General features: G+C 38.0%; 4 protein-coding genes across 10 annotated transcripts; 1 reads left to right on the forward strand and 3 right to left on the reverse strand.

The window, feature by feature from the left end:
* The first annotated feature begins 961 nt into the window (after positions 1-961).
* Positions 962-5,932, forward strand: pdzd11 (PDZ domain containing 11). Its single transcript, XM_068326262.1, has 6 exons — positions 962-993; positions 1,275-1,372; positions 1,577-1,717; positions 1,812-1,910; positions 3,129-3,189; positions 4,258-5,932. Exons 2-6 carry the CDS (start codon positions 1,280-1,282, stop codon positions 4,290-4,292), a joined length of 429 nt encoding a protein of 142 aa, XP_068182363.1. The 5' UTR covers positions 962-993; positions 1,275-1,279; the 3' UTR covers positions 4,293-5,932.
* A 159-nt stretch (positions 5,933-6,091) lies between these two features.
* stard14 (START domain containing 14) lies at positions 6,092-11,015 on the reverse strand. Its single transcript, XM_068326260.1, has 6 exons — positions 10,640-11,015; positions 10,395-10,542; positions 9,750-9,853; positions 9,477-9,594; positions 9,347-9,399; positions 6,092-7,234 (listed from the first exon to the last, which is right to left on the reverse strand). Exons 1-6 carry the CDS (start codon positions 10,808-10,810, stop codon positions 7,028-7,030), a joined length of 801 nt encoding a protein of 266 aa, XP_068182361.1. The 5' UTR covers positions 10,811-11,015; the 3' UTR covers positions 6,092-7,027.
* Positions 11,016-11,895: 880 nt separating this feature from the next.
* On the reverse strand, positions 11,896-18,871 carry rab41 (RAB41, member RAS oncogene family). 5 transcript variants are annotated; one of them, XR_011037210.1, is made up of 9 exons: positions 18,688-18,871; positions 17,540-17,598; positions 17,124-17,177; positions 16,736-16,841; positions 15,723-15,834; positions 15,205-15,298; positions 14,723-14,816; positions 13,969-14,035; positions 13,724-13,793 (listed from the first exon to the last, which is right to left on the reverse strand). XR_011037210.1 is itself a non-coding variant. In XM_068325963.1 (8 exons), the coding sequence occupies exons 1-8, from the start codon at positions 18,764-18,766 to the stop codon at positions 13,729-13,731; spliced, it is 636 nt and encodes a 211-aa protein (XP_068182064.1). In that variant the 5' UTR covers positions 18,767-18,871; the 3' UTR covers positions 11,896-13,728. The 5 variants fall into 5 exon arrangements, 4 of the variants coding, with proteins under 4 accessions (XP_068182064.1, XP_068182062.1, XP_068182063.1 ...); XM_068325963.1 differs by lacking the exons at positions 15,205-15,298; positions 16,736-16,841 and adding an exon at positions 16,147-16,252 and having other exon boundaries at positions 11,896-13,793; XM_068325961.1 differs by lacking the exons at positions 14,723-14,816; positions 16,736-16,841 and adding an exon at positions 16,147-16,252 and having other exon boundaries at positions 11,896-13,793.
* A 1,825-nt stretch (positions 18,872-20,696) lies between these two features.
* arr3b (arrestin 3b, retinal (X-arrestin)) lies at positions 20,697-24,697 on the reverse strand. Of its 3 annotated transcripts, XR_011037190.1 has the most exons (15): positions 24,573-24,697; positions 24,162-24,196; positions 23,263-23,293; positions 23,057-23,117; positions 22,911-22,955; positions 22,630-22,823; positions 22,437-22,496; positions 22,265-22,341; positions 21,992-22,127; positions 21,835-21,919; positions 21,622-21,711; positions 21,192-21,329; positions 20,951-21,028; positions 20,837-20,860; positions 20,697-20,746 (listed from the first exon to the last, which is right to left on the reverse strand). XR_011037190.1 is itself a non-coding variant. In XM_068325539.1 (12 exons), exons 2-12 carry the CDS (start codon positions 24,167-24,169, stop codon positions 21,188-21,190), a joined length of 912 nt encoding a protein of 303 aa, XP_068181640.1. In that variant the 5' UTR covers positions 24,170-24,196; positions 24,573-24,697. The 3 variants fall into 3 exon arrangements, 1 of the variants encoding a protein (XP_068181640.1); XR_011037191.1 differs by lacking the exon at positions 21,622-21,711; XM_068325539.1 differs by lacking the exons at positions 20,697-20,746; positions 20,837-20,860; positions 20,951-21,028 and having other exon boundaries at positions 21,188-21,329; positions 21,622-21,694.
* Between the last annotated feature and the right edge of the window lie 335 nt (positions 24,698-25,032).

Genomic DNA, 25,032 nt, shown 5'->3' on the forward strand with positions numbered 1-25,032 from the left:
GTTCAATAACCCTGAATTTATTACTCAAGTTACAAACATTACATTTGCACATAAAAAATATATTTGACTGTTTGAGGCTCCAGCTCCCCGCGGCCCACCACAACGGATGAAGCGGTAGACAATGAATGAATTGATGAATGAATGTTTCTCTGTTATAACATGAATCCTTTTGTCAGATTATGAAACCTACACAACTCCATCAATCAAGGACTAAACTATCCAATGAATGAAAAATGATGACATTTGATGATGATGACATTTGATCATGACCATCAAACAAATTCTCTACCCCAATCCAAAGGACATAGATCTGCACCACTAATTGTTTTGGCCCAATCTTCATGGTTTAAAAATGGTTATACAGTACAATATATCTGTATGTAAGACAAGTCTTGATCATAGATAGATATATACTTCATTAATTCCAGAGGAAATTGCACATATCCACTGCTCAGGCATACATAATGAATAAATAGTGGATAAACACCAGGAGAAAAAGAAACACTGACACCACATGACATATAACAAGACATACACTACACTAACAGACACATGCAGCACTAACAGGACATATGCCAAACTAAAATATAAAGAGTATCAAATAGAATAAAAAATGAAAGTGAAGATAACAGGAGGCCCACATGGTGGGTAAGGTACACCCTTCTTCCATTGTAAGGCATGTCACTATCTAATGTCACAACATCACAACACTGTGGCCCCACTACACTGCAGCACAGGCTGACACCCACCCACCCCACCCCTCCTCATGACTATTTTTTAAGGACTAATACTGTCATAAGTGAATTTTAAAACTTTTGAACATATAAATTTCTTGTGTCCCATCTGGACTGATGACAAAAAAGACATCAAACTTTAGTCATGGGGGGATGTTGCCGCAGCTCCTCCCTGCCGGTAGGCGGCGGTACCGACCGAGAGCAATGTTTTCATTAAAACACTAGAAAAAGTGCGAACTACTGCTTTCCAGATTCACAGGTGAGATAATTAGTCATTATAAGGCTGTTAATCTGTGTTTTTAATCAGAATATTTTTATAGAAGTTTGATTATTAAACTTCAGATTTTAATACCATTAACGCTACTCAAGAATTCTGTCTGCTGAAGACGGCGCTGCCTTTTGAAGTTAGCTGTTTTGCTAGCTAGAGGCGCTAGCTGGCGTGTAAAACTACTGCAGGCTGAAGAACGACTCACGTCATTTAACATACGCCGGCGTATGTGGCTTTCACCACACGCTTCTGTGTTTTTTGGTGTTCCTCAGACACAATGGACCAAAAGATTCCCTACGATGACTACCAGCTCCCAGTTGTATTCCTGCCTTCATATGAAAACCCACCAGCTTGGATCCCTACTCAGGAGGTATGCTGCACATGTATGGAGCGATTCCTTAGAATAAAACCCCTATAATAAACACGGTTATTCAGTCCTCAGTTCATTTTTAGGTATATTATAAGTTTCAGCTTATTAAGTCCAGCTGTAAGAGTCAATATCACGTAAATAAAGCATGTAATATCATCAGTATGTGTGATGTGGTTAGCTCTTCTTTTTCTTTGCTCATTTTAGCGAGTTCATCACCCAGACTACAACAACGAACTCACCCAGTTTCTGCCCCGCACTATTGTGTTGAAGAAACCTCCAGGAGCACAGCTGGGCTTCAACATCCGAGGGGGAAAGGCATCACAATTGGGTATTTTTATATCAAAGGTGTGTATGTGGTGGTGCCTGAGTGTTGGGGACTAATTGTTTCTTCAGAAATGTTCACATTGTGATCTGTGGTGTGTGTTTGTTGTGTGGACAGGTCGTCCCAGACTCCGATGCCCACAGAGCAGGGCTCCAAGAGGGAGACCAGGTTCTTTCTGTAAATGAAGTCGACTTCCAAGACATTGAACACTCAAGAGTAAGTCAGAGCATTAACTCTATTTCAATTTGTTTCCAGTAACATCAGTGAAAAAGTCACACTTTCTCCAATTGTTCTGTTATCTTCACTGCATTGGAAGCATGTTGACAAGCAGCCTTTTCAGACAGTGCACACTCGCGCATCACCGCTCGCGACTTCACCTCATCGCGGATTTTTGCTAGGTAGTCACATGATACCGTGCGTGCATTCTATTAGGTGACGGCATCCGGAAGTGCACTATGTTCCGTCGGTCTCGGACTTTCGTGAGACACTGAAGTGCTTTTAACAGTCGACAAGAGTGTGGGAAAAGGTAATACAGATAGAAGGTGGTTTAATGTTAGTATGGGGAGGGTTCATAAACGTTTACCATAATTACCATAAATAAGATTTGTTGCTCTACTGCGGAATTTGTTAATCGCGTGTGGTTCGTGGAACGCATTAACCCCGCAGAAAGAGCGTGCACTGTATGTTGTGCCAAAGAAATGTATTCACATTTTGCTTCAATGTTTTGGAGATCTATTAAAAAAAACTACATGTTCATTACATGCAAGCGAATGTGTGACATTTTTGGTCTTTCTCCAAGAAATACAAAATAATAATAATAATCATAATAATAAAAATATAAAGTATGGCAAGAAACCATCCTGTCATCTCCAGTCACTATCAGTGCTGCAGATATTTTTTGTCCCTTTGTAAAGAGGCAAATATCAAAATAAAATACAGTAATCCCTCGTTGGGGCGGCATGGTGGTGCAGTGGGTAGCGCTGTCGCCGCACAGGAAGCCAGTTCTGGGTTTATATTCTGCAGTATAGCAACAAAGTATTTATTTTATTATTTACAGTAATTCAAAGTTTTAGGAACCCATCCCATACTGATATTAAACCACCTTATATCTCTATTACAATTTCCCACACTCCTAGAGACTGTTTAAAACACTTTTGTATTAAAAAGTGTTTCTTTAATATACGGAAGTGTGCTGCGTTCCGTGAGTCTCGGAACGCGGCACACACACGGATGCTGTCAGCCAATAGCATGTGCGTATGGTATCACGTGAGTACCTACTAAAATCCACAACGTAGTGAAGCCGCGCATCTTGAAGCGAGAATAATTAAGGGATTACTGTAACGTCTTGACTCTGGCAGGACCAACATGATGTCAGCATTTTAACGATCAGATATTTCAGATGTTTATGCCTAAAGTTTTTTCCTTCCTTTTTAGGCTGTAGAGATTCTGAAGACTGCACGAGAAATACTAATGAGGGTTCGCTTCTTTCCTTACAGTAAGTCCCACTCTTCAAAATTGGAAGCATGAGCTGGTAGTGTATACTCATACTCATGAAAAGGATTCGGGTAGAAAATGAGAATTTTTTTATGGTAAGATATGAATTGTTTTGCAGAACAACTTCTGTGTTTATTGAATTGGCTTCAGGTAAGGCTTACCAGTGACACCGTTTCTCTCAGCTCTTCCTCGATATTACATACAATCCAGATTGGTAACGTATTTGAAAAATGTGATGCTATAAGGGTCCTTTTAAAATAAAAATAGAGAAAGAGGTGGACATTCATGCGTGATCTTTACTAGAGCGTGCAGAGATCAGATATTTAGCATACACCAGTGTCACATGGAAACAGAGCCTCCCATGCACGTGGGAGACACCTTGTGTCCAGCAGTTAAACTCAGTATAATATAAGCTGAGTTTTGTAAGTTTTTTAGAGGCTTCAAATATAAAAATAATGTAAATCCACAGGGTTCACATCTTCTGGTGGTGATCATTACTGCAGTACTACAGAAAAGTACTTTATGTGCTATTATCTATGTCACATCAGAAATGTCAGTTTTACCCAATCCAAATTAAACAGTGTTCCAACTGTTAATGGAGTCTGTGTTTTTTTGTCTTATATCTAATCTCTGTGAATACAGTCATTATTCTTTTATGCCAGTGTTTGTTATCAGATTGTCTTTAAAGGCCCATAAGAGATCAGCACAGAGTGAACTTTGCTGTATTGTAATAAAAACTTTAACATTACTTTATAAATGAGCTGTGGTTGTGAAGAGATGCTTCATTCTGCAAAGTGTATTTTCTGGCCCTAAGATTGGATTCTCCTTTAATAAAAACCCAACTTAAAACAATGATATTTAAAGATGTAAAATATTACATCCCAATATCTTACCTTGTATATTAAAGTAATGACTTATTCCCAATTAAAGTGAGAAAAGAAACATCACTATACTACTGTCTAAACTACTGGTTCCATTTAATTCGATTTTTCAGGTCAGAGATCTTTTTTTAAAATAAATTTCCTTTCAGCATTTTAAATTTGTTCTTTGGATGTTTTCTTTCTATCAGACTACCAGAGGCAGAAGGAGAGAACTGTACACTAGGTGGCAGCAGAGAGAGAAGAAAGACGTGGACTGACACGTCATAACCCTCCTCCTACAGACTGGCCTCCATTCTGTCCCTGCTTCAAGATGACTGGTGTGTCACTGACAGACTCATTCAAGGCCCGCCATGTAAGGACAGCATTCATTCTGTCACATCCTCGCTTTCATCTTTCATTCCCTGACTTCCTGTGATTCTTGAATTCTGCTCCTTCTGGATGTATCCACAGAAAGTAAATGAAGGACAGGGTTTACATGGAGATTGTTGTAACATACATATTCTGTGATCATGCAGACATAAAATAACCTGCATCTGTCCACTTTTGCTTGAGCCCCTATTTAGCTGTTACTACTGAAATCATCAAAGCATATTTTTAATCTATAAGAGTATCTGTGTTGTAGACATTTGCTCTGATGACACTGATGTAAAGATGAGGTTTGATATGTTTGGTTGCTGATTTATTAAGTGCACATGGCCAAAACTGTTCAGATATTATATTTTGTCGATCCCTTGTACATTAATAAGGATTGCCTAAAGATTAGGAGTCTGCAGTACAAATCAAACGTGCTGCATGAAGCCTCCTGAATCACCGTTCACTGTTCTACTGTAAAAACCTCCATGAAGGAAGGAGGATTTATCGCAGGCTTGTATTACACTGCGTTACTGTACCTCAGTGTACCTAATAACCTAACAACACATATCTTTATATACTGTACATACATGAATGAAAAAGTCCATATGACTCATCCTTTGGTATACACTGATAACAGGATGGTGAATATCTGAGAGTCAATCATGTTAAGGCTTCTGGTAGATTTTTTTAAAGAATCATTTATCTAAAGCTAAATATCACTGTGAACAAATTGCAGATCAATTTTTTTATTTAACCATTTTAAACAAATGTAACTACCTAGGAGTTAATAAATTGTAATGCATTTCTGACTACTTTTGCAACCCAAACATAACATCAGTCGTGTGCTGTGTTAATTGTGTGGGTTAATGTGCCGTGTGTTGAATTCTACATAAACTGTTCATCTAACGACCTGCTGTTAAAGAGCTTAACAACACATGGTGATTTGCATTTTAGTCTACAGCTAAAGCCTTTATTGGGGAGTTTTATATTTGTGCTATGATGGTTGCATGATTTATCAGGTAATTTTATGGTTTGGGCCTCTTTGGTTCGAGATGTGTCAACACAACCAGCAGATACAAGCTTGAAGCTTATATAGAAAACATTTCTGAATGATCCTACCAACATTTATTTGATTATTATAACTCCCTGGCATAAAATTTGGATGTAATTATAACTAAACGTTTCCTGGCACATCTCGCAATATATAACATTTTATTAACCATAAGTTGTTGTGCCTTACATTGAAAAATGCTTTTAAGTTTGGTTTCCATTGACATGTTATTCTTGTAATGGCCCTGAAGGGCGACCTTGTGTTAATCATTCTAATTTCACCAGACTAAATCCATTAACTGTATTCTGTAGTGGAGACCAATGTACATACTTCTCACACTGACTTCTTTCTTACTCTGCTAAGTCAATCAGAATTTTCATAAAAGAATATAATGGTAATAAATAAATAAAGCTGTGGAACCCTGGTAATGTTGTCTTTTTAACTTGACAAACCTGATTGGATATTGGCACAAATGTTCTGGTTTAAGCAGCTGAACTTGTTTGGCTTTTCTAGAAAGATGTGGTTTCACCTGAGATTCGTCATAATTGTTGGAATTCAGGACATTAAAATGCATACATTAACACTGTGAAGTTTATTCTTCAACAAGTCAGAACAATGCAATTTTATCAAACGTCTTAACAAAAACTTTTCATTTTATTTACTGGTCTTTTTTTCCACATTCTAAAGTAGCTTATAGCAACTTTAAATAAATAAATATGAAAGTAAAAACAATGGTCATTCTAATCCATCATCTAGCTGACAAACTATTTGCATTTTATATGAACTGAATTTTCCTTCTCAGATAACAAGAAACTTCATAAGGATCAGATCACATTTTCGTTGCGCAACATGTGAATCAATACGATGAATCTTCAAAAACCTCTATCACAAAAGATAAAAACTACACATTGTTTGAGAATCATGGCCAAACATGAGCTACTGCTCTGCATTCAAAAATATGTTAATCATTAGCAAGCAGTGAGGGCAATGTGTTTTTGTTTGGTATTAACATTAAAAAAAATCTGTACATGAAAGAGTCAAAGTTCATGCCCAGAGCTGCAGCACAAACCCAGAGCCTTCAACATTGTAGGTTCCATGCTAACCTATTAACACAACTGGTTAGTGTAACAAAACATGTTAATTTAACTAATTAACTTAGTCCGGTTCAATCATAAGAATAAGGTTAAGGTAAAACAATTTCTAATTCAGTTTAATAAGAAATGAAGGTCTAAAAGTCCTTTGTCAGAAATTAAGTTGCTTCATTCACAGTTTCACCAGCAGTGTACTTTCCATTCACTGTGATGAAACTGTGTTTTAAAACGTGTACTTTATCTGGACTACAGCTCAAAAAAAAATAAAAAAGGCCAGAGGACTCAATGTAAATGTCTTTAAAGACAGCTGTAAACACGTCATGATCCTGTTCGTCCCACAAGGCACACCAGTTTAGAAAAGCTGAATAAATAGGAGTTTGAGGTCTCAAGAATTATTATTTAAACTTGTGACCACATTTAGTCCTTCCCCACAGTCTCTCCCACCCGTCACCTTGATGCCATTTAACTGCTGTCTTCATTGTCATTTGCGTAATCCTTGTCATTGTCATCCGTGTTTTCGAGTGAGTCCGCTGTTTGTATGGACAGTTCGGTGGGGTCCATCATCGGTAGTGTGTTTTGTTCAGGGTAAAGCCAGGGCTTTAGGTGGGGGGAGTTCTTTTTTTTCCAGTCTGGGTAGTTCTGGCCAGCATTGTGTACAGACTTCAACACCTGGAAGGAGTGGACAAGGAGAATACACAGTTATCAGAGAGCTGCTGTGTGACCTTCACACACAGTCAGAAGATAAAGCCGGTCAAAAAGGATATTGTGTAACAGATTGTGTTGTAAGCACATAATATGTCCAACTACAGACCATATTATGTGGTTAACTTTAAATCTCCTAGGTTTCTTTGGTTTAGCTGACCAATGTAGCTAACAAACTAAAAATGAATAAATGCGGAGGGTTGTGGAAGGAAGGGAATCCAGCATAAAAAACTTTGCCAAACAAATAACTTTAATCTAAAACAGGTTATTGTTTTTTTACTTATGTAATTGCATTTTGTGAAACATTTCAATAAAATTTTGATTTCTGCCCATGCTGGTAAAACAAAATATAACGACATCATTTTAATGGCATGGATATTTGCTGACACATTAAATGACAAAGAAAACGCTTCATACTTTTACGCTACTGTGCTAATCTAGATTCAGGTTTTATTCACACAATATATACGGATATTTTACCAACTCAATGCCTGTGTATGCGGTCAACAAAAACATCTGCCCTCAAAAAATATCCCAAGAGTCCTGTAGGTGTCAATAATGATTGTCAATGATATTTTAAGCACCACAGAAGAAGATTCTGAGCTTCTAAGCCGCCCATCCATTTTATTGAAGACAAAACGACTAGCCGTCTTGTCAACGTCTGCTTTTCCACTTTGCTGGTCATATATAAATCAGACAGTGAGCTACGGCCCATTGGTATTATTGTAATCAGAGATAAACTAAGGGAGCGACCTCCTGGATCTCTACCATATGCGACTTTTTACTTCCTCACCTCTTTTCAAAACTAGAGGCAGGTTTTGTCTCCTCATTCCAGTGGAGAATTAGGTCAAGAGATCTTAACTGTGATTTTAGTTGTGAACGAGTAGACAGTGTCATGAATCACACACGTAAGGCACATGCATGAGCCCCGGGGGGGGGGGGGGGGGGTATCAGGCTATGTGACTCTGCCCCAATAGGAAACAGACATGTTTAGCATTTCATACCACTGACACAGTTTCTGAAGCACTATCTCTGTTACAGACGCTTATTGATACTAAAACATTATGTAAGTTGTGATTTTAATTTTACCAGTGTAACAATGTCCTAAGTTTGATAGAAAGGCTAAATAGAGAGGCTAAACATGAGAAGCTAAAATGCTAAGGAGTCAGACAGCTAATAATAATAAATAGTAAGAGCTAAAAGGAAAATATCGTAAAGGATGTTATGCTTTTAAATGTCTGAATTGTTTTCTGTTTCTTAACGACAGCAGTTTTACATTCCTTTATGAATTCCCTCATGGAATTTTAAATGATGTACTTTGTACTCAAATGTTGCTATTTTTAGTCCTTTTTATTACCTATTATAATAACTACTTTGTCTTTTTCTGTTATTTATAGGAATATTTATAATGTATAAAACAATAGAGCTTTATTATTGTCTGAGTGACACCAGTGGTATAGACCACAGACTGGCTGAAAACCTGAACATCTTTTAAGTTTGTAAAACCTTTTTGTTTCCATTCGTTATTTGTCACATTTTATGAAACTTGTTTATTTTGCTTCTTACTGATTATTTTCTTAGTTTATTTGGGGGTTGTTGTTTTTTCACTCCTAAAACGTGCCCTGATAATTCAGGATTTTATGAGCCTATTTTTTTCATAGTTGGTGTCAATCAGGTTAATGATTTAGTGTTTAGAAATCTCTGTTAAGGTCAGTAACTTTGTTTAGCTGAAAGCACAGATCTCTCAATAGACTCTCACACACACACACTTGGATATAAACAGTTTCCATCTGGGCAGAACATGAAACCTGGGGAACGAGTTCTCCTGGGAGAGAGAGAGCTCAGATACTCTTTGTCAGCAATCTTACAAGAACAGGTCCTTAAATTGGGTTTCTATGGTTACCATTGTCCATTAAGACACATGAAACCCTCACTCCCTTATGTGCACACGCACCCTTTACACGCCTAAAATCACTTCTGAACACACACTTTGTGATATGAATACTTTAACACTTTCAGAGCTGCTCTGAAGAGACGTAGAAACTTTGACAGAAAACAGTTTGTCGTTACTTTACGTACCTTTGGAGCAAGAATTTGAGAAGCTCCATTTACCACAACCTTTGGAATAGAACCTAAAGGAAAGAGAAACTTTTAAAACCAAACAGGAAAACACAACAGTCCTCAGTGTGAGCATTGGTTATGGCTTTACCTTTAGGGTCAGCTTGTGAAAGGTAAATGAAAATACAGCTATTAGGTCCCGTGGGCCTGATGAAGTACCCCGTTAGGATGGAAACCGCTCTCACCAGGTTGGTGTAAGGGGGGTATTTCTGCAAATGAATGGGTTTGCATCATGAGAATCACAAGAAGTTAATCAATTTAAACTGGAAACACCATTTTGAAGATGGTTGAGTCACAACAGAAACTCAAATGTAAGTAGCTTAGTGCTAAATAACTAGCTGCTACGCGTGTGGAGGAAGCATACCGAGTGTTTGACAGAGAAGTTAACGATGATGTAATCTTCATCCATCTGCTTCCAAGAGCGCAAAGTCACCACATCTCTGTTTTTGATTGGACTTGGACATTTCCCTGTTTAAAAAAAAAAGAAAAAAAAGGACAAAAGTACTCTTCATTACTAAACTCTCCACAAGTGACAACCTGAGACTCAGCTCTGTTATGACAATAAATAAAAGGATGGAACAAGAGCCCGTCTATTTTTCATCCCATAAACCTTCAGCGGTTAACAAATGGGTCACAGAAGAAACTGAATAATACGTTGGAAACTGAAGCTGACAGTGGAAAAATTAACCTGAATCTCTGAAAAGTCTTGTTTGTCCTTTTTATAAAACAACAGGCTAAACTTTAATATGCATTATTTTATTGCGTATGAATGCACGATTACTTTTTCTCAAGAAATAAAATGCATACTTAATTCTAACAAAGCACTGTCTGGATTATAATGATTAGTCCTACATTAGTACATAGTTCTAAATACCAAATAGGAACTCTTTTGGTTGATTGAATATTCCACGTGTGAGTGGGTCAAAGTGAACACTGTGGACTAACACGTTTCTGGTAGAACATTAACAAACACACACACACACACACACACACTGAAGGGAGTCCTCACATGAGTAATACCCCAGATCAGCATTGTGGGACAGCCGAGCGATATCAAAACTCTCCAACATGTTGAGGTCCCACTGTTTGCGGTACTCTCCGTCGTGGATCACGTCGTACATGGTGTCAGCTGGCACGTCTTTGATCGCCATCCTGCACTATAATAAACACTCAGGGTTTTAAAAAAAATATTAAAAAAAAAAACCTCACAGTGAAGATGTCATTATGATGTCCTGAGTGAGTTGATCCACCCACCTTGATCTTGTGGACTTGACTGCCGTGATTTCCCTTTTTTGAAGGAACTTCCACCCACACTTGCATTCCATTACTGTCATATTTTTTGCGCCAGTTTTCCGTGGACAAACACTGCTTTTTGAAGTCCTCAAAAACCGGATCGTTGGGTAAAATACTCGAAGGAAGCGCCATATTTTAATTTTTCTTTTTTCTTTTTTTTTTAAATAAAAAGTGTTCCTCAGGTTTACCAAAGACAATCTGCTCTCCTCCCCAGCAGCGTTTGACCCGTTTCACTCCGTCGTGCCGAAGACATTCAGGCTGATCACCGATCAGGTCCTGCAGGATTTTTGCCATTCCTTCAAACGCCTCTCCCTCTGACGTCACGCTACTTCCTGAAACCACCTGGTCGGTCCAGGTGCGTGGAAAAAAGAAGTTTCCCCCTCCCTGACAAAGCCTAAAAACATTCCCAGTAAAGTTCTGATATTTTTAGTATCGTGAAGCAACTGCCTGGGAGTTGAGAAAGAGAGTGGTTTGAATTTCATGTGGAAACGTGACAGATCAGTCAACGGGGGGCGCACAGGGTGTGTGTGTGGGGGTGTGTGTGGGGGTGTGTGTGTGCGAATAGCTCAATAGTGATGAGTCTTGAGTGTCATCATGATTATCACCAATAAACAATAGAAGCGATCTAATGATTACATCAGTGACACGTTAAGAGTTTAAACCTGAATTCACTTCCTTTAGCTGATCTAATTTAATTCTAAAATCCCCTCCTCATTATCTGCTTGTAATGGAAAAAACATTTTATGTATATCCTATACTTTATATGTACAAGAGGCTAAAATAAAACAAAACGCACACCCCCTCCATCCAAAAATTAAGGATACCATGCTGGGCATATTTAGCTTTTGAGGTCACACTTTGTTTTCATGTTTTTAAATTGTGTTTTAATCTATGTCGTCCCAATCGTGACCATAACCAGAGGAGCCGCTGCACAATGAGTTGTGCAATCCTTCACCACAGCCCTCTGTTGTAAGGTGTGTGCCTGATGATGTAATGCCTAATGTGCAGTTTCAGCCTCCATGCATTTTCTTATGTGCACTTCAGGGGTAAAATTGCACAACATTGATTACTGTATTGAATATCAGGACATTTAATCTTTGTTGATCTATAACATTCGAATTGAAAGAATTATGAAAGACACCAAACATTCTGTACTGACAAGCTTCTCCTGTGGGGGTGTTTCTTAAATAAAGATATCACAGCCCTGACAGTTTGGTGAAATATCTTCATTTTATTCCATGTGATAGACCTACACCTGTGTTTTCTTAACTCTCCTTTTTACACATCAGATAGTAGTAGTACATTATTCACACAAATGTTGCTAAACACGAATAGACAGCATATTTCAAATGGACAGACACAATTCAGAAGAGCACAAAGCTGAATATTTAGTCGGTGACAAGTAATAGAGGAGCTTTTCACGTTAAAATGGTTGTTTGATGGATTTAAATACTTAAAATTTGAAAATTTGAAACCAGTTACAGCAAACAGCCGGTGTCTTTAGTTGTGTTGCTTTGTTTTGTGGTTAGTACATGGGTTCATGTTAAACTGTGCGTGTCTTTAAAATGTGCAGCCTTTGCTTTAGAAAGTAAACTAAGTTACTGACCAAACACTGCAAAAAGTTATTTCTAGCAGCGTAACAGGAAAGAAATTGACTGGGGCCTAAATGTTGCTTTAAGGTGGCATCCCAGCAGACACGCAAACAATAAATAAAATAAACTTTATACATGCGCGTCAGCATCTTTTGGTCAAGCATTAAATGTTATATGTCAAAGCTATAAAATAAATAAAAACACATAAAACCAACAGTCCTACACAGGCAATACCAATACAGCAAAGGATACTGCAACTACCTTTTCTGCACTTTTTACAGCAAGGGTGTTAGTAAAGCGTTAGCCGTATCTGAGGACAAACTCTTCTCTACCAGCTCTACAAAACAACCTGTGAAGCCATGAACCAGTCAGCAGGCTTCTCTTATATTATACAATATTGTGGCTTGATTCAGTGCACAACAGTTGGTGAATAAACAAGCAAGGCATCTGTGTTCTTATCCATATAAATCCTGCATGGTGAGCATGCTGCATGTTCTCACAATAGTGTAATCAACACAACACAAATTATTGATGAATGGGTACGCCATAGTGAGGTGACAACTTTTCATCGGCCGGAAGAAACTAAAGTCTCTTTTTTTTTTATTTTCAGGATTTGGGTCATCTAATAACAGAAAACTCCTCCTCAGACATGTTAGTATGTGCACTGCTAATGAGAAACATTGGAAAGATAGTTAGGATTTTTAAATGCAGGCATTGCTTCAGGTTAGCAGCCATTCTACCCAATATGGGATGGGGGACCATTTTGATGAAATATTGATTTAATTTCTTCATTACCTGGTTATGCACCTGTTTAATTTTATCTGCTAACACACTTCTGCTTTTGCCCTTTGAGCCTATAAATGTGTTAGGCTTAACCAAAACCCAACGTCTGGACCATCTTCACTGAAAAAGATCCGTTTGAGCATTATGTGGTAATATGAGGGTTATTATCCACAAATACCTTGTCTCTACCTAGTCAAAATGAAAAATAAAAGTCAAGAAATAATAGTCAAGAGATAGACGTTTAGGAAAACTTTCCATTTAAAAAGTAAAAACTTAAAATACAATGAGCAGTTTTACTTTACAACAATGACAAGAGTAACAGCACTAGAAGTCTGAACTGTCCAAAAACTTATGAGCGGTTAGTTATGTTGGTCTGCAATCCTATATAATGCCATGCAACTGGATGAAAATCTGAACATATTTAAATTATTCTTTGTTTAAATGTTTGCTTTCTAACATTTCTCCCCCCAATAATCAGTTTTAATACAGTAATGCACATCCACACGGTTACTCTGAACAGTCACTGAGTTGAAATGGATTTAACAAAAAAAAAAAGAAAAAAAAAAAAGACAGGTCCACGATTCTGATGGCAGTGTGCCAGAGGTGGGGGGGGAGCGGCCACTGAGAGACAAGCTGTTGTTGGGGAGCAGACGGACTTGGTGCGGTTGAGCTGTACTAGCATGAGCAGCTGCTCTCGGTGACAGTCATCTCTGGCTGCTTCTCCAGTTTGATGTCGATCACTGAGGGGACTTAGTTAAGAAACATCAATGAATTGCACATTTCATGCCAATATTTTTCTTCTGTGCTTTCTGGTTTCCATCTCATGGAATATTTCATCTTTACCGGAGGGGAAACCAGAGGCTTCGGGTCGCCCGTGGCACCAATTTCTGTTAAAGGAATTGTTAAAAAGGATACTGTCCTCTTTGCTTTTCTCTGGTGTGCTGTCCATCCCAGGCAGAGCAGCAGCGACACGACGGAACAGCTACAAGACAAAGTCAGAGGAGTTTAATAGTTGTGCACATCTGAAGGAGTCGTACTGGGAAGAGATATTAAGCAAAACAGTCCCACAGGGGTAATTGATCTATCACAGTTAGCCATCTTATTTCCATATTTATACACATTGGTTCTGTGTATATGGTCATATCACTCATCTGTACTGTTAATTATTGATTCTATGTATCAGTAATAGCCAGAAAATGATAACTAGCAGACATGGCAAGTTACAATCACTAGTCACTCCTAAATAAAAGCCTAAAGTTCACTGAATTAGACAAAAAACAAAATGCAGTAAAAAACAGTGACATAAAGATGCAAATGTAACTGCTGGCCGATGAGATAAGAATGTAAGTGGAGGTTGTCATGACGACCTCGCGGACAAATCAAATCAGTTTCATTCAAAGAAATATGTTGAAAGCTGCAAAAGTTTTAGTAAGACGGAAAGTCAGAAAACATAAAACAAGGAAATTTTTCCAAAGAACTTGTGCAGATCAAGTGAAGAACTATTGAAGTAAAATCAAAGCCAATGGGGGGGAGGGGGGAACTGAAACCCTGTCTGCTGAGAATGCTAAGACATGTCAAGATGTCATCAGAGGGAGAAAAAGACTGAAAGAGTTATGGGTGGACAGAGATGGAAGAAACTGTGGACTACCTTCAGAGAGCAGATCTCTACCTGTTTGACATTGTAGCCAGTCTTTGCGCTGGTTTCAATGAACATGACATTCAGTTCCTTAGCTCTCTGCTCGCCCCCCTCCGTGGTGATCTGTCTGCTCAAGGTAAAAAGCAGGGGGAGGGAGGAGGAGGGGTGGGTGGACGAACAGACAGAAAGGGAAAGGAAAACAGGACAGGTCAAAAAGATAGGTAAGAAAAGAGAGTTCAACACAGAATCTGGTTCTGAGCGAAAAAAGTCAGATGTTAGTTTAGTCATCACATGAATAGGCAGAGAGGAAGACAAAGGGAGAGAAACTAGAAACTGCTGTGCTGGGTAATGATGAAGCAGCAGGAAAAACTCATTCAACACCCCCACGGATCCATATCAGGAATATATTGGGCCATCGTTCATGCCAGACGGCACACGTTGGTCTACCTCAACTAAGACGTGGTGACTGTCAGGACTATTTGTCAGTTTTACACCAGCTGCTGCTGGACACCAACCTGTTTGACGTTATAACCGGCCTTGGCACTGGTCTCTATGTACATCACATTGAGCTCACGAGCTTTCCTCTCTGCCGCCTCTACAGAAACTTGCCTGCCATAGTCCCAGGAAAGGAAGGGGGAGGTAGTGGTGCAGAGTGTGGTGTTTTGGAGGGGGAAACACAAAAAAATAAAATAAATGAAAATGACATGGAAAGAACACATCAGGAAAGGGAATAAAAAAGTAACAGGAAAAAAATGCTGAACAGAAATATATATGAAATCATATTAAATAAAAATTGCAATATTATATTGCTCAAGTATACGAAAAGGAATGATAACGTCAAAACTGGATGAGATGCACCAGGGAAGAAAAGAGGGATTCCAGGCTTTGGCGTAAGTTTATTATGTACTATAATACATAATGATAGTCATTCTCTAATTACAGTACATTTCTAAAGTTGGTCTTATTATCAATATTATTCTAAAAAGAATATCATTCAAATCTTTCACACATCACGCCAAACCATTTACTGTACCTTTTATCTGCCAAGTCTGTTTTGTTTCCAACAAGCATTATAATGACATCACTTCCTCTCTCTGTTCTAACATCGTCAATCCACTTTGAGGTTTGCTGGAATGAATTAAGATCTGTGGATGAAAACACACACATAGAAATAAATGCACATATTAAAACACACATGGCCTTGAAAACAAATTATTTGGTAGCTATTTTGTACAAATAAGTTATATTCTTCATTTAAAAGACAGAGTACATATTTATTGTGGAATAAGCATGTAAGTAAGCAAAAACCAAGAAGGGAACCTTGAAGAAGGAAAATATACTTATGAGGAATTCTGAAGATTATTAGCTGATAGGTATTAAGTAGAAAATAAACAAGATGGTTTCCTTTAAATTGCTATAAACTCCTACAGAAGGGTTAGAGTTCAGCCCTGACTCACTGGTGATGTCATAAACAACCACAGCAATGGTAGAGTCACGGATGTAGCTGGGAATTAGGCTACGAAAACGCTCCTGCCCAGCAGTATCCCAAAGCTGGAGCCGAACCTGAAGATAGGAGCGGAGAGGAAGAAAGGGTGAAGGAGTTAGAGATAAAGGGGCAACAGGCAGAACAAGGAAGCTTAGAAAAAGACAGTATGTAAAGGAACTGCAGAAAAAGCCGAAGAGGTGAAAATGGCCTTTTTCTGTGGATCATTCAAACGCAGCAGGATCGAAGATGACCATCATGCAAAGAGGACGTGTAAAAGAGGCTTCACTGAACCTGCACTTAGACTGTTAAAGGAGATCTGTATATACGGTGACATTGGAATATATTTGTCTTATTCCTTCCATGAGCCTCGAATGCAAGAGCACTTAGGTAGCACAGACACCCCTTGACAATTTTTTTTTTGTGTGTGTCAATGGAAACAGTGTTTAATTGCATCCCAATTACTGTATTCTTTTCAACAGGGTACTTCTGTCTAGTAAATGTTCTTCTTCTGTCCAGAGTAAGTGAAGGACAAGCAGGTGGGGCAGGCCCACGATACCTACTGGCTATGTCATAAACCACCACAGCAGCAGCTGAGTCTCGTATGTAGCTGGGGATGAGGCTGCGGAAACGTTCCTGTCCGGCTGTATCCCAGAGCTGCAGCCGAATCTATGGCCAGCAGTGAAATGAATATCGGGCATTTGCATGACCCAGCCAGGGGATGGAAGGAAAACAAAAACTTGAAAGAACGATGGGAACTAAAACCATGATAACGTCTAACAATATGAATGTTAAAATTATTAAAATGTAAAAACAAACAAACTGAAGAGTTGAAAGGGAAATAAATGATGGCTACAACATGAATAAGCAAATGCATGCACAAAGCTTTTCTAAATTTTAAACTACAATGATGGGAATGATGTGTATGACAATGAAATATATCGGGCTTACCGTACGATCTTCTAAGTACATCGTTTTTGACAAAAAGTCAATGCCAATTGTTGCCTGTAACACATTAATTTTATTAAACAAATGCTATAAAGATGATGCTTGGATTGAATATTTACAAAAAAATACAATAAATCATTGTATCCAGACAAGATTTTTATGAGTCATAGTAAGAAAAGCAGAAGGGGAACTGAAAACATTAAAAACTGCTTATTTAATTTGGGTGTTCTTTTAGCCAATGCTGAGGTAAATCATTGGAACAGTAAAGTAACAAACAGCAGTGACCACTGCAAATGTTGGATCTGTCTTTAATGAGCCATTATGATATCACGATGTCAAGATACATTGATTGGAATGAATCAGTGCCCTGGTACACCAATAATGAGTCATATTAAAATGAACAAAAATATGATAATTACCTGATAAGTGTTGTCGAAACTGTCATACATAAACCTGGTGATGAGTGAGGTCTTTCCAACTGAACAAACAGTGACAGACACATTTGGAATTTACATAATGGAAGAGAATTCTCCAAAACATCCAATTATATAAATATTAATTTTGTAAGATATTAATTTTGTAAGCGGTCACTGAGATGACTCAGTGACAGCTTAAATAAATAAATAAACAAATAAATAAATAAATCGCACATTTCTGGACGTATTGATGCAACGAGGAGCCCCGAGCCCACACGGTGAGCTGGCACTATGGGTGGAGCCTCACAATTTGGAAAATGACAACGCTTTTAACTTTTACGCCATAAGTTCTTTAATGAGAACAAGTCGATGAATCATCGCTCAATCCAGAGCAATGAGGTCAAATTCGATCTTTAAAGGGTTGACAATCAAGTGATAAAGAGAAACAAAAGGCCGAGTCGTCTGAATCAAACTGGCCGACGTGGCTCTGGAAGGTGCTAGCATAAGAAGCTAACAACCAAAGGGATGAACATCACCGCAGTGATAAATAAGGGTTGAACTTAAATCCCTTTGTGAATATTAAGTTTAAATTCCTATTCTTAAAATTCCCGAATGTTTGAATGAATTGACATGATTACAAAACGCCAATATTCGCCAAGATTTTGCTAATGTGTTTCAATCAGCCGCAGCTTACTGCTAGCTAAACTAATTAAAGCGGCCAGTGTTAGCTGGATGTGGACATGAGTTTGAGTCAAACACATCAACACAGTAGAGACGAGACAGCTGTATGTAGTGTATGTACACTAAAGAAATGTGTACATACATACTAATCCCTCATGTTCTAAACCGGTCAGTAGAGTAGAATAAAATAAGCTATTCGTCGTTGTTAGCTTAGTGATTTAGCTAGCATTGCAATGACACCACGACGGGTAAGACAAATAGTATTCCTTTCGGCTTATACTCTCTTCAACGTGTTATTGATAGTGTTATAAAAATTGATCACATCCCATCATATCATCCTAGGCCGCAGACGTCTGGTGACTAACTTTATCCAGCTAGCCGCTAGCATCTTGCAGAAATTTAGCTACGCTCATCTTAGCAACTTCTAGACGACTAAATGAAAGCTCGTTTCAAACACGTCCTCTACTCACCGCTCTGTTCGCCCAGAAAGACGAGCTTAAACTTTCGTAGAGGGTTCCCGAACTCCCCGCCGCCGGTCGTGGTTGTCATTTTGTTAAAACTAAAAATAAACAGCTAACTAGCTGACTTGGCTAACGATGTAATGTCAAGAGCAAAGAGGAGCAAGTGTATCTCCACTCTGCGCTAGCAGCTCTATTGTTGTCGTCACGCACAGAAGCGAAACAGCGCCACCAAGAGGCAGAATTTCAGAATTGACAAGTGCAGTACTGTGCTGCACGCAAGAGTGTATTCACAGTGTAAATACTACCATTAAGATAAGATGTTATTGCAGTTTCTCGTATGTGTTGAACCAAATAATGCTCATAATTATAGCAGGTAGGTTTAAAAAATGTGTATGGTTCAATGAAAAGAATTCGCATTTATTTAGAGTTAAAGTTGTGGAAATTTAATAAGATCTAAGTTTTAATTCTTCAGAGTGCTCTACAAATTGACTGATACAGCTGTGTGTTATGTACGTAATAAATATGCACAGAGGGAGCATGTAAAGCAAAAATGAAGAAGGGTCCATAAAATAATCTTTTTGGGTGACAGTGGCCCATGTGAAGGCAACAAAAATGTGCATGCACTCATTTTATAGTATCTTTAGCACAATAATGCTAAGCAGTGACTGAAATCAACGATTCAGAGTAATAACTCACACTTATTTTGTAGGAAGTCAGTGTCATTGATGTTGTAATGAAAAAATTGATTTGGCATTTTTTTTGTTATACCTGTAATACAACTACTTGGCATTTTGCAACCACTGTGTATTTAGAAATCTATTAATACTAAAATAAACAAACCCAAGGAAATGATGGAGGAAAATTGTTTATTTCCATCATCAATAAAGGGTGACACAAGGTGGAGTATTTTGGAGATAGACACCCCAAACCTGTAAATTCAGTCATCATATTTCAAGTCTAATGACACAGCAACAACAGTTAGGAAAGGAATAAAGAGAACTATATGCTTTTTTTTTTTACACTAATTTTTTAAGTACTATAACATTCAGAGAGATTCAGAAAAACATCATCCAGAGTTTAGACTCGCAGTGATCACACTTGTACAGTAATGCCTAATAAAAACATATATGTACACATGAAATAGGAGTGCTGTAGTCACTCAGTGACATTTTTTGCTTTTCTTCATCGGTGCTGAGTTCCTTTGTTTTATGTTCGTCTTTCAGGGGGTTCTTTTCATTGAGGGTCTCAGGTCATTCACGGACTGAGATGTCTTCCCTATTGAAAAGGACAAACATCAGATTTTGTGAGTTCAACATGACACCATAATGACTAATAGAATACATTTCAAATCAGAAGTTAAGGAATTAAGCAGCCAAGAGTAAACCAAGGTATATGCCATTATTAATTCTTGTAACATATGGATAAAACAGTCTAATATGTTTAATATATTCAATAATAGCTAAGACATCTTAAATCAGTTTATGTGTTCTTATTAGTAGAAAATAGAGGATTTGAAAAAAAAAAATCTCTAAGAGATAGAGCAATGATCAATCAAATGTGATATTTCATACAAATGCACGGGGACATAAACAACCTGTGCTTCTTTACAAAGACTTCATCGCAATTAATGAACAAATGCTTCATATACAAATTAGATATTTTTTTAGATAATACATGCAGTGCAGCCCTTTATGGACAATGTAAGAGTACTGAAAGAGAGTTGACCTCACCTGAACTAAATAGGCCTTTATTCCAATTTGCTATTATAAAAACACACAAAAGCAAAATATTAGTTGTGTGATACAGACATCACTGCAATGTAAGAAAACATTTTTTTAGAGATTATTTTATACTTACACTTCTGCACAGGATGAAATGATGACACAAATGGATTAAAAGGAGGAGGACGTACATGAAATAAGATACGTCAGTCAGATTTGTTTCAGAAGATTCCATTCTGTATTTATTATTCACATATAACAGTTTGGATACTATATATGGAAAAACATCTCACACACCTGCAGGTTTCGGAGACATCAGGATCAGAGGAACCTCCACAGTTACATCACTGGAACAAAAAAAAGTTCAAATTTATTGTAACCTATATTATCCACACTAATAAGAAATGACCACAAATGAAGAAACGATCGATAGTTACCTTCCAGTGAGGCCGCCCAGAAGGCTTTTAATTATAGAAAAACACAAAAAGACACCTTAAGTCCATTCATTTTGTCTCAAAATGTAAAAATGTTTTCTATTCAGTGAATCTTACCCTCCACTGGACACCGACAGATTGACCTTGACTTTGTAGGAAACAATGATTCCCTGCATCTCCTTTTCTCCTTGACTCCTGTGAGGAGATATGAATAGTTTGACTTTCAGGGATGAGGATTTGTTCTTAGACCAGATAAGTGGATGACACAATGTGGTTTTGTAACTCCACCACTCAATAAGAGGATAAAAACCTCTCCTGGGCTCAGTTTAAGCTCTACAAGAGACTGACAGTAGCTTACAGGGTAGTGGATGCTAGATGGGTGTCCTCATCTTTTAGCCGTCCGTCCACTGAAAGACCTCGCTTCTCTTTGTTGTTGGACAGCAGGGGGGTTATTTGGAAGGTTTTCTCAAATGTAGAGTTAGAGTTTATGGTCTCCCTGTGAATAGCAATGAAATAAATTAGAATACATGTCTATCTAATAGCCACATTGTATTTAATTCATCCGTGATTTAATTTTCTATGCAAAAATGACAAAGTAGGTTTTCTCAACAGAAGCTGTAGATTACAGATTACGGATAGCAATATTGGGATGTAAGGATGTTTTTTTTCATCATCATTATTTTTTAGATATATAGTTTTGCACAAAATGACTTCTTAATTCGATGTAATTGAGACAAAAATGCCCCATGTCTTATGATGAGCGCAATTTCAAATGGTGAAAGTCTCACCCAAACTCTTCAGAGCAGACTGACTTGGTGTACGTGTCAGACGAGTACAGCACCACATTTGTTAGCTGCTCGACTAAAAGAAGAACAGCTCTATTACAATTAAAAATGACATTTATGAGCATAATCTATAAACATCTAGACATGTGCGAACTCTCAATCATGTTCTTTTTCTCTCTTTCTTCATGTATTTCGCTTCAGTCAATGTTCACTCACCGGAGACTGTGATCTTCTTCACAATCTTGCTGGTTTCGTTGTTGATTTTCACGTTGATTTTGATTGGATCGCCATGGTAGTAGATCTACATATGTGAATGAACTGTTAAAAATGAAGCAATGCTTTTTAAAATAATATATCTATGTGTCTATTCTACCTCTTTTTCAATGGAGGCCTCCAAGTGAACAGGCTTGTCAGTCATCAGAAACTGCTTGGTTACTTCAGCCTTGGGTCCAGCCTTGTTGTTAGCTGGTGCAAATTGTATTTTACGAACCATCAGACGGCACGTATCCCTAAAACCAGAACAAAATAACACACACACACACACAGGGAGAGAGAGAGAGACAGAGACAGAGACAGTTAGGTATCCATATGCCAATAATATTGCCTCTAATTATATATTAGAAGACTGAGCTGCAGGCATACTTACTTCTTTTCAATTACTTCATCTGCATTATTGGGGGCATTTGCAAGGTATCCTTTAACCTCAAAGTCCACACCACATGCCTAAAATGGAAAACACAAAATGATGATGATGGTAAATAATATTTTAAGTCAAACATTTGAAGTATTATTTTAAGACCGAGTGAGACAAGTCGTACTTTGCCAGAATCGTTTGGTCCAGGTTGTAAGGACACTGAGCATGGCAAATCTGCTGGAATCTGGAAAGCAGAAACAGGATCACAACTTTTTTTTTTTTGTTGATCAAAAATGTAAAAGTATGGTTAAATTTTATCGTTGATCAATATCAATCAGATCTGATGAGTCATATAAAGAGTTAGTGAGTTAACCTACCTGGAAGGAAAAGGGATATCCCTGATCTCCTACTTTCTTTAGGAGGAATTCCTGCATGGGTGTTTTGGTTGTGCTTTCGCCTGTAGGTGGATACACCTGAACCCGCTGGATCCAGATGTCTCTTCTGAAGGACAGCCCCATTACGTCCAAGTCGTCACTTCCATAACGGAAGGCACAAGCAAGGTAGACGTATACTGCAACGGAAAGAAAGTTTGATTGAGTTGTTGGATCCATTTATGTCCTCTCACTTCAATCGTTGGCAGCAGCTGGGATAAGAGTACCTTTTCTGCCGTTAAGGCCAGCGGGGTCCACTTTAATAACTCCGTCTGCAAATGAAAACCAAGAGATCGGCATTAGATTTCTGACAATGAGGCTTGTTGTATCTGTGTCAAACTGAAGATGTATTAACAGGAATTCGGCCACACACCAACTACTTCCACTGAGTCCACATTATCCACAAAGTCTCTCTTCCCCAAGTACAAGGCAATCTGAGGCCAGCGCAGAAAAGCAAAGAGGGAAAGTTACTTGAGTTTGGAAGTTATTTCTGGGAGTTGGAAGAGCTACATAGAAAATGTACTCCTCCCTAAACCCAATTCAGTGCCCTGTAATGACTACATTGTGAAGGCCACTTACATGTCCATTGCCGCTGGTCTTCTTAAATACCCTGAGAAGAGAAAAAGCAAAAAGACAGTGAGGAGAGTTATGTGACACTTTTCAACACGTTTAGACATTTTGTGAACGCAGTGGGTAAAAACATAAGCTGCTCAGGACTGAGTCCATGATGTGCTCTCCAGCAATGGCATCTGGGTCCTTCCACGTCCCATAGGTGCCATTTCACATTACAAGACACCATCCACACCCCACCCACCACCTCATTCCTGCGAGCATGGATTAGTGCAGTGCATTACAGTCTATCTAACTAATCCTATGTTGCTACAGAGAGTAGACCCATTGTACTGAATGATCTCTATTTCTTTGTAAATTTCTAAAACTCTGAATTGCCGTCCCAAATTATTTATGTTTTTAAAAAAAAATATTTCTTGTATTACTTAATGTTACGAGTGTTCACCATATAGCCACTGATGAATGAGTAATCCTTGTTGATGTTCGCTTCCTTCTGCAGTGTGCCAAGTAATGTCATTAGAATTTCTCTTATGCCTTGTAAAACGTTTCACGAATACATCCCCTCATAAGCAGACAGTCAAAATGTGTCCATATCCCAGAGACTCCAGGACGCGTCACTGCTGGGAAGGTAAACTGTTAGATTTAAGCCACAGGAATTTGTCCCTCTGACGCTTTGATTTGTGGTTCTTAAACTTTTTTCTGTTTCTGTTAAATGACTCAATACTAAAAACATCACAATAGAAGAGTATAGCTTTACTTTTAAACCTCACTTTGATTTGTTATTAGTCAAATTCTTTTTGTGTCAATTTAATGTCATGCTGTCTGTTTAAGCTCCAGTTTAAGCCAGTTATTGTATGAAGAAAGATACAGAATTAATAAATGCATCGGGTGAAATGCTTTATACTTACTTTGACATGTTAGTGGAAAAACCTATAGATCCAGTCTGCAAATAAGAAATAAAAAAAACTGAGTTAGTAAGACACATGATGTTGAAACCTGTGCCGCAATCAATACCATGTTTTCTAGGACAAAAGAATGTATTATTCATATCTTGACTTTTCTCCATAATGTATCACTCATATAGTCAAATAGTCTACAAGAGATTAATGACTGGTGTGAAATTGGAAAAGTATAATTTCTAAATGACTAACGAGTTAAAAAATGCCTTTTCAAATTTAACAAATATTGTTTAAAATATATTTAGCAATTTTTAAAAAAATATTAAATAAATTCTTAGTAAATGTGCAATAGGCGCCACATTATTATTTTGTGTTGTCATTCTCAGAGCATTTCTAGAGCGAGAGAAGCAGCTTACTCACCGTGCCTTCGGTTCCTTCAGTGCTCTCTGCTTCCTCCTGAAATCCGTCACCGTTGATGGTTTGTGTTGTGTGTGAGTGTCAATCACTGCCCCCTGTCTGCTTTTATACTTTGACCTCCCAACCTTGAAGCCCTTCCTGCAGCTTACGCAGCTTGCTGTTTTTCCAGAAAATCAGATTAATGCATTAGAACACTACTGCTTCAGTCCACGGAGTGTGTAAAAATAATATGTACGGTGCTTCAGAAGAGCAAGCTCAGAGACACGGTTGGTTGTCAGGGTAGGGGAGAGATGGATGGAAATAATCAGTCCATGTCCTGGAGGAAATCTGTGTTGGTCACTAGTTCTTAATTACCTTAAGTGTGCCATTAATTCTTGATTAACTTTAAATTAGAGTACATGTGCTGCAGGATGTGTGTAATATTAAACACTTCATGTGTGTTTTAGTATGTTCCTAGAATACG

Source organism: Antennarius striatus, chromosome 10, assembly GCF_040054535.1.
Source record: "Antennarius striatus isolate MH-2024 chromosome 10, ASM4005453v1, whole genome shotgun sequence".
Taxonomy (NCBI): domain Eukaryota; kingdom Metazoa; phylum Chordata; class Actinopteri; order Lophiiformes; family Antennariidae; genus Antennarius; species Antennarius striatus.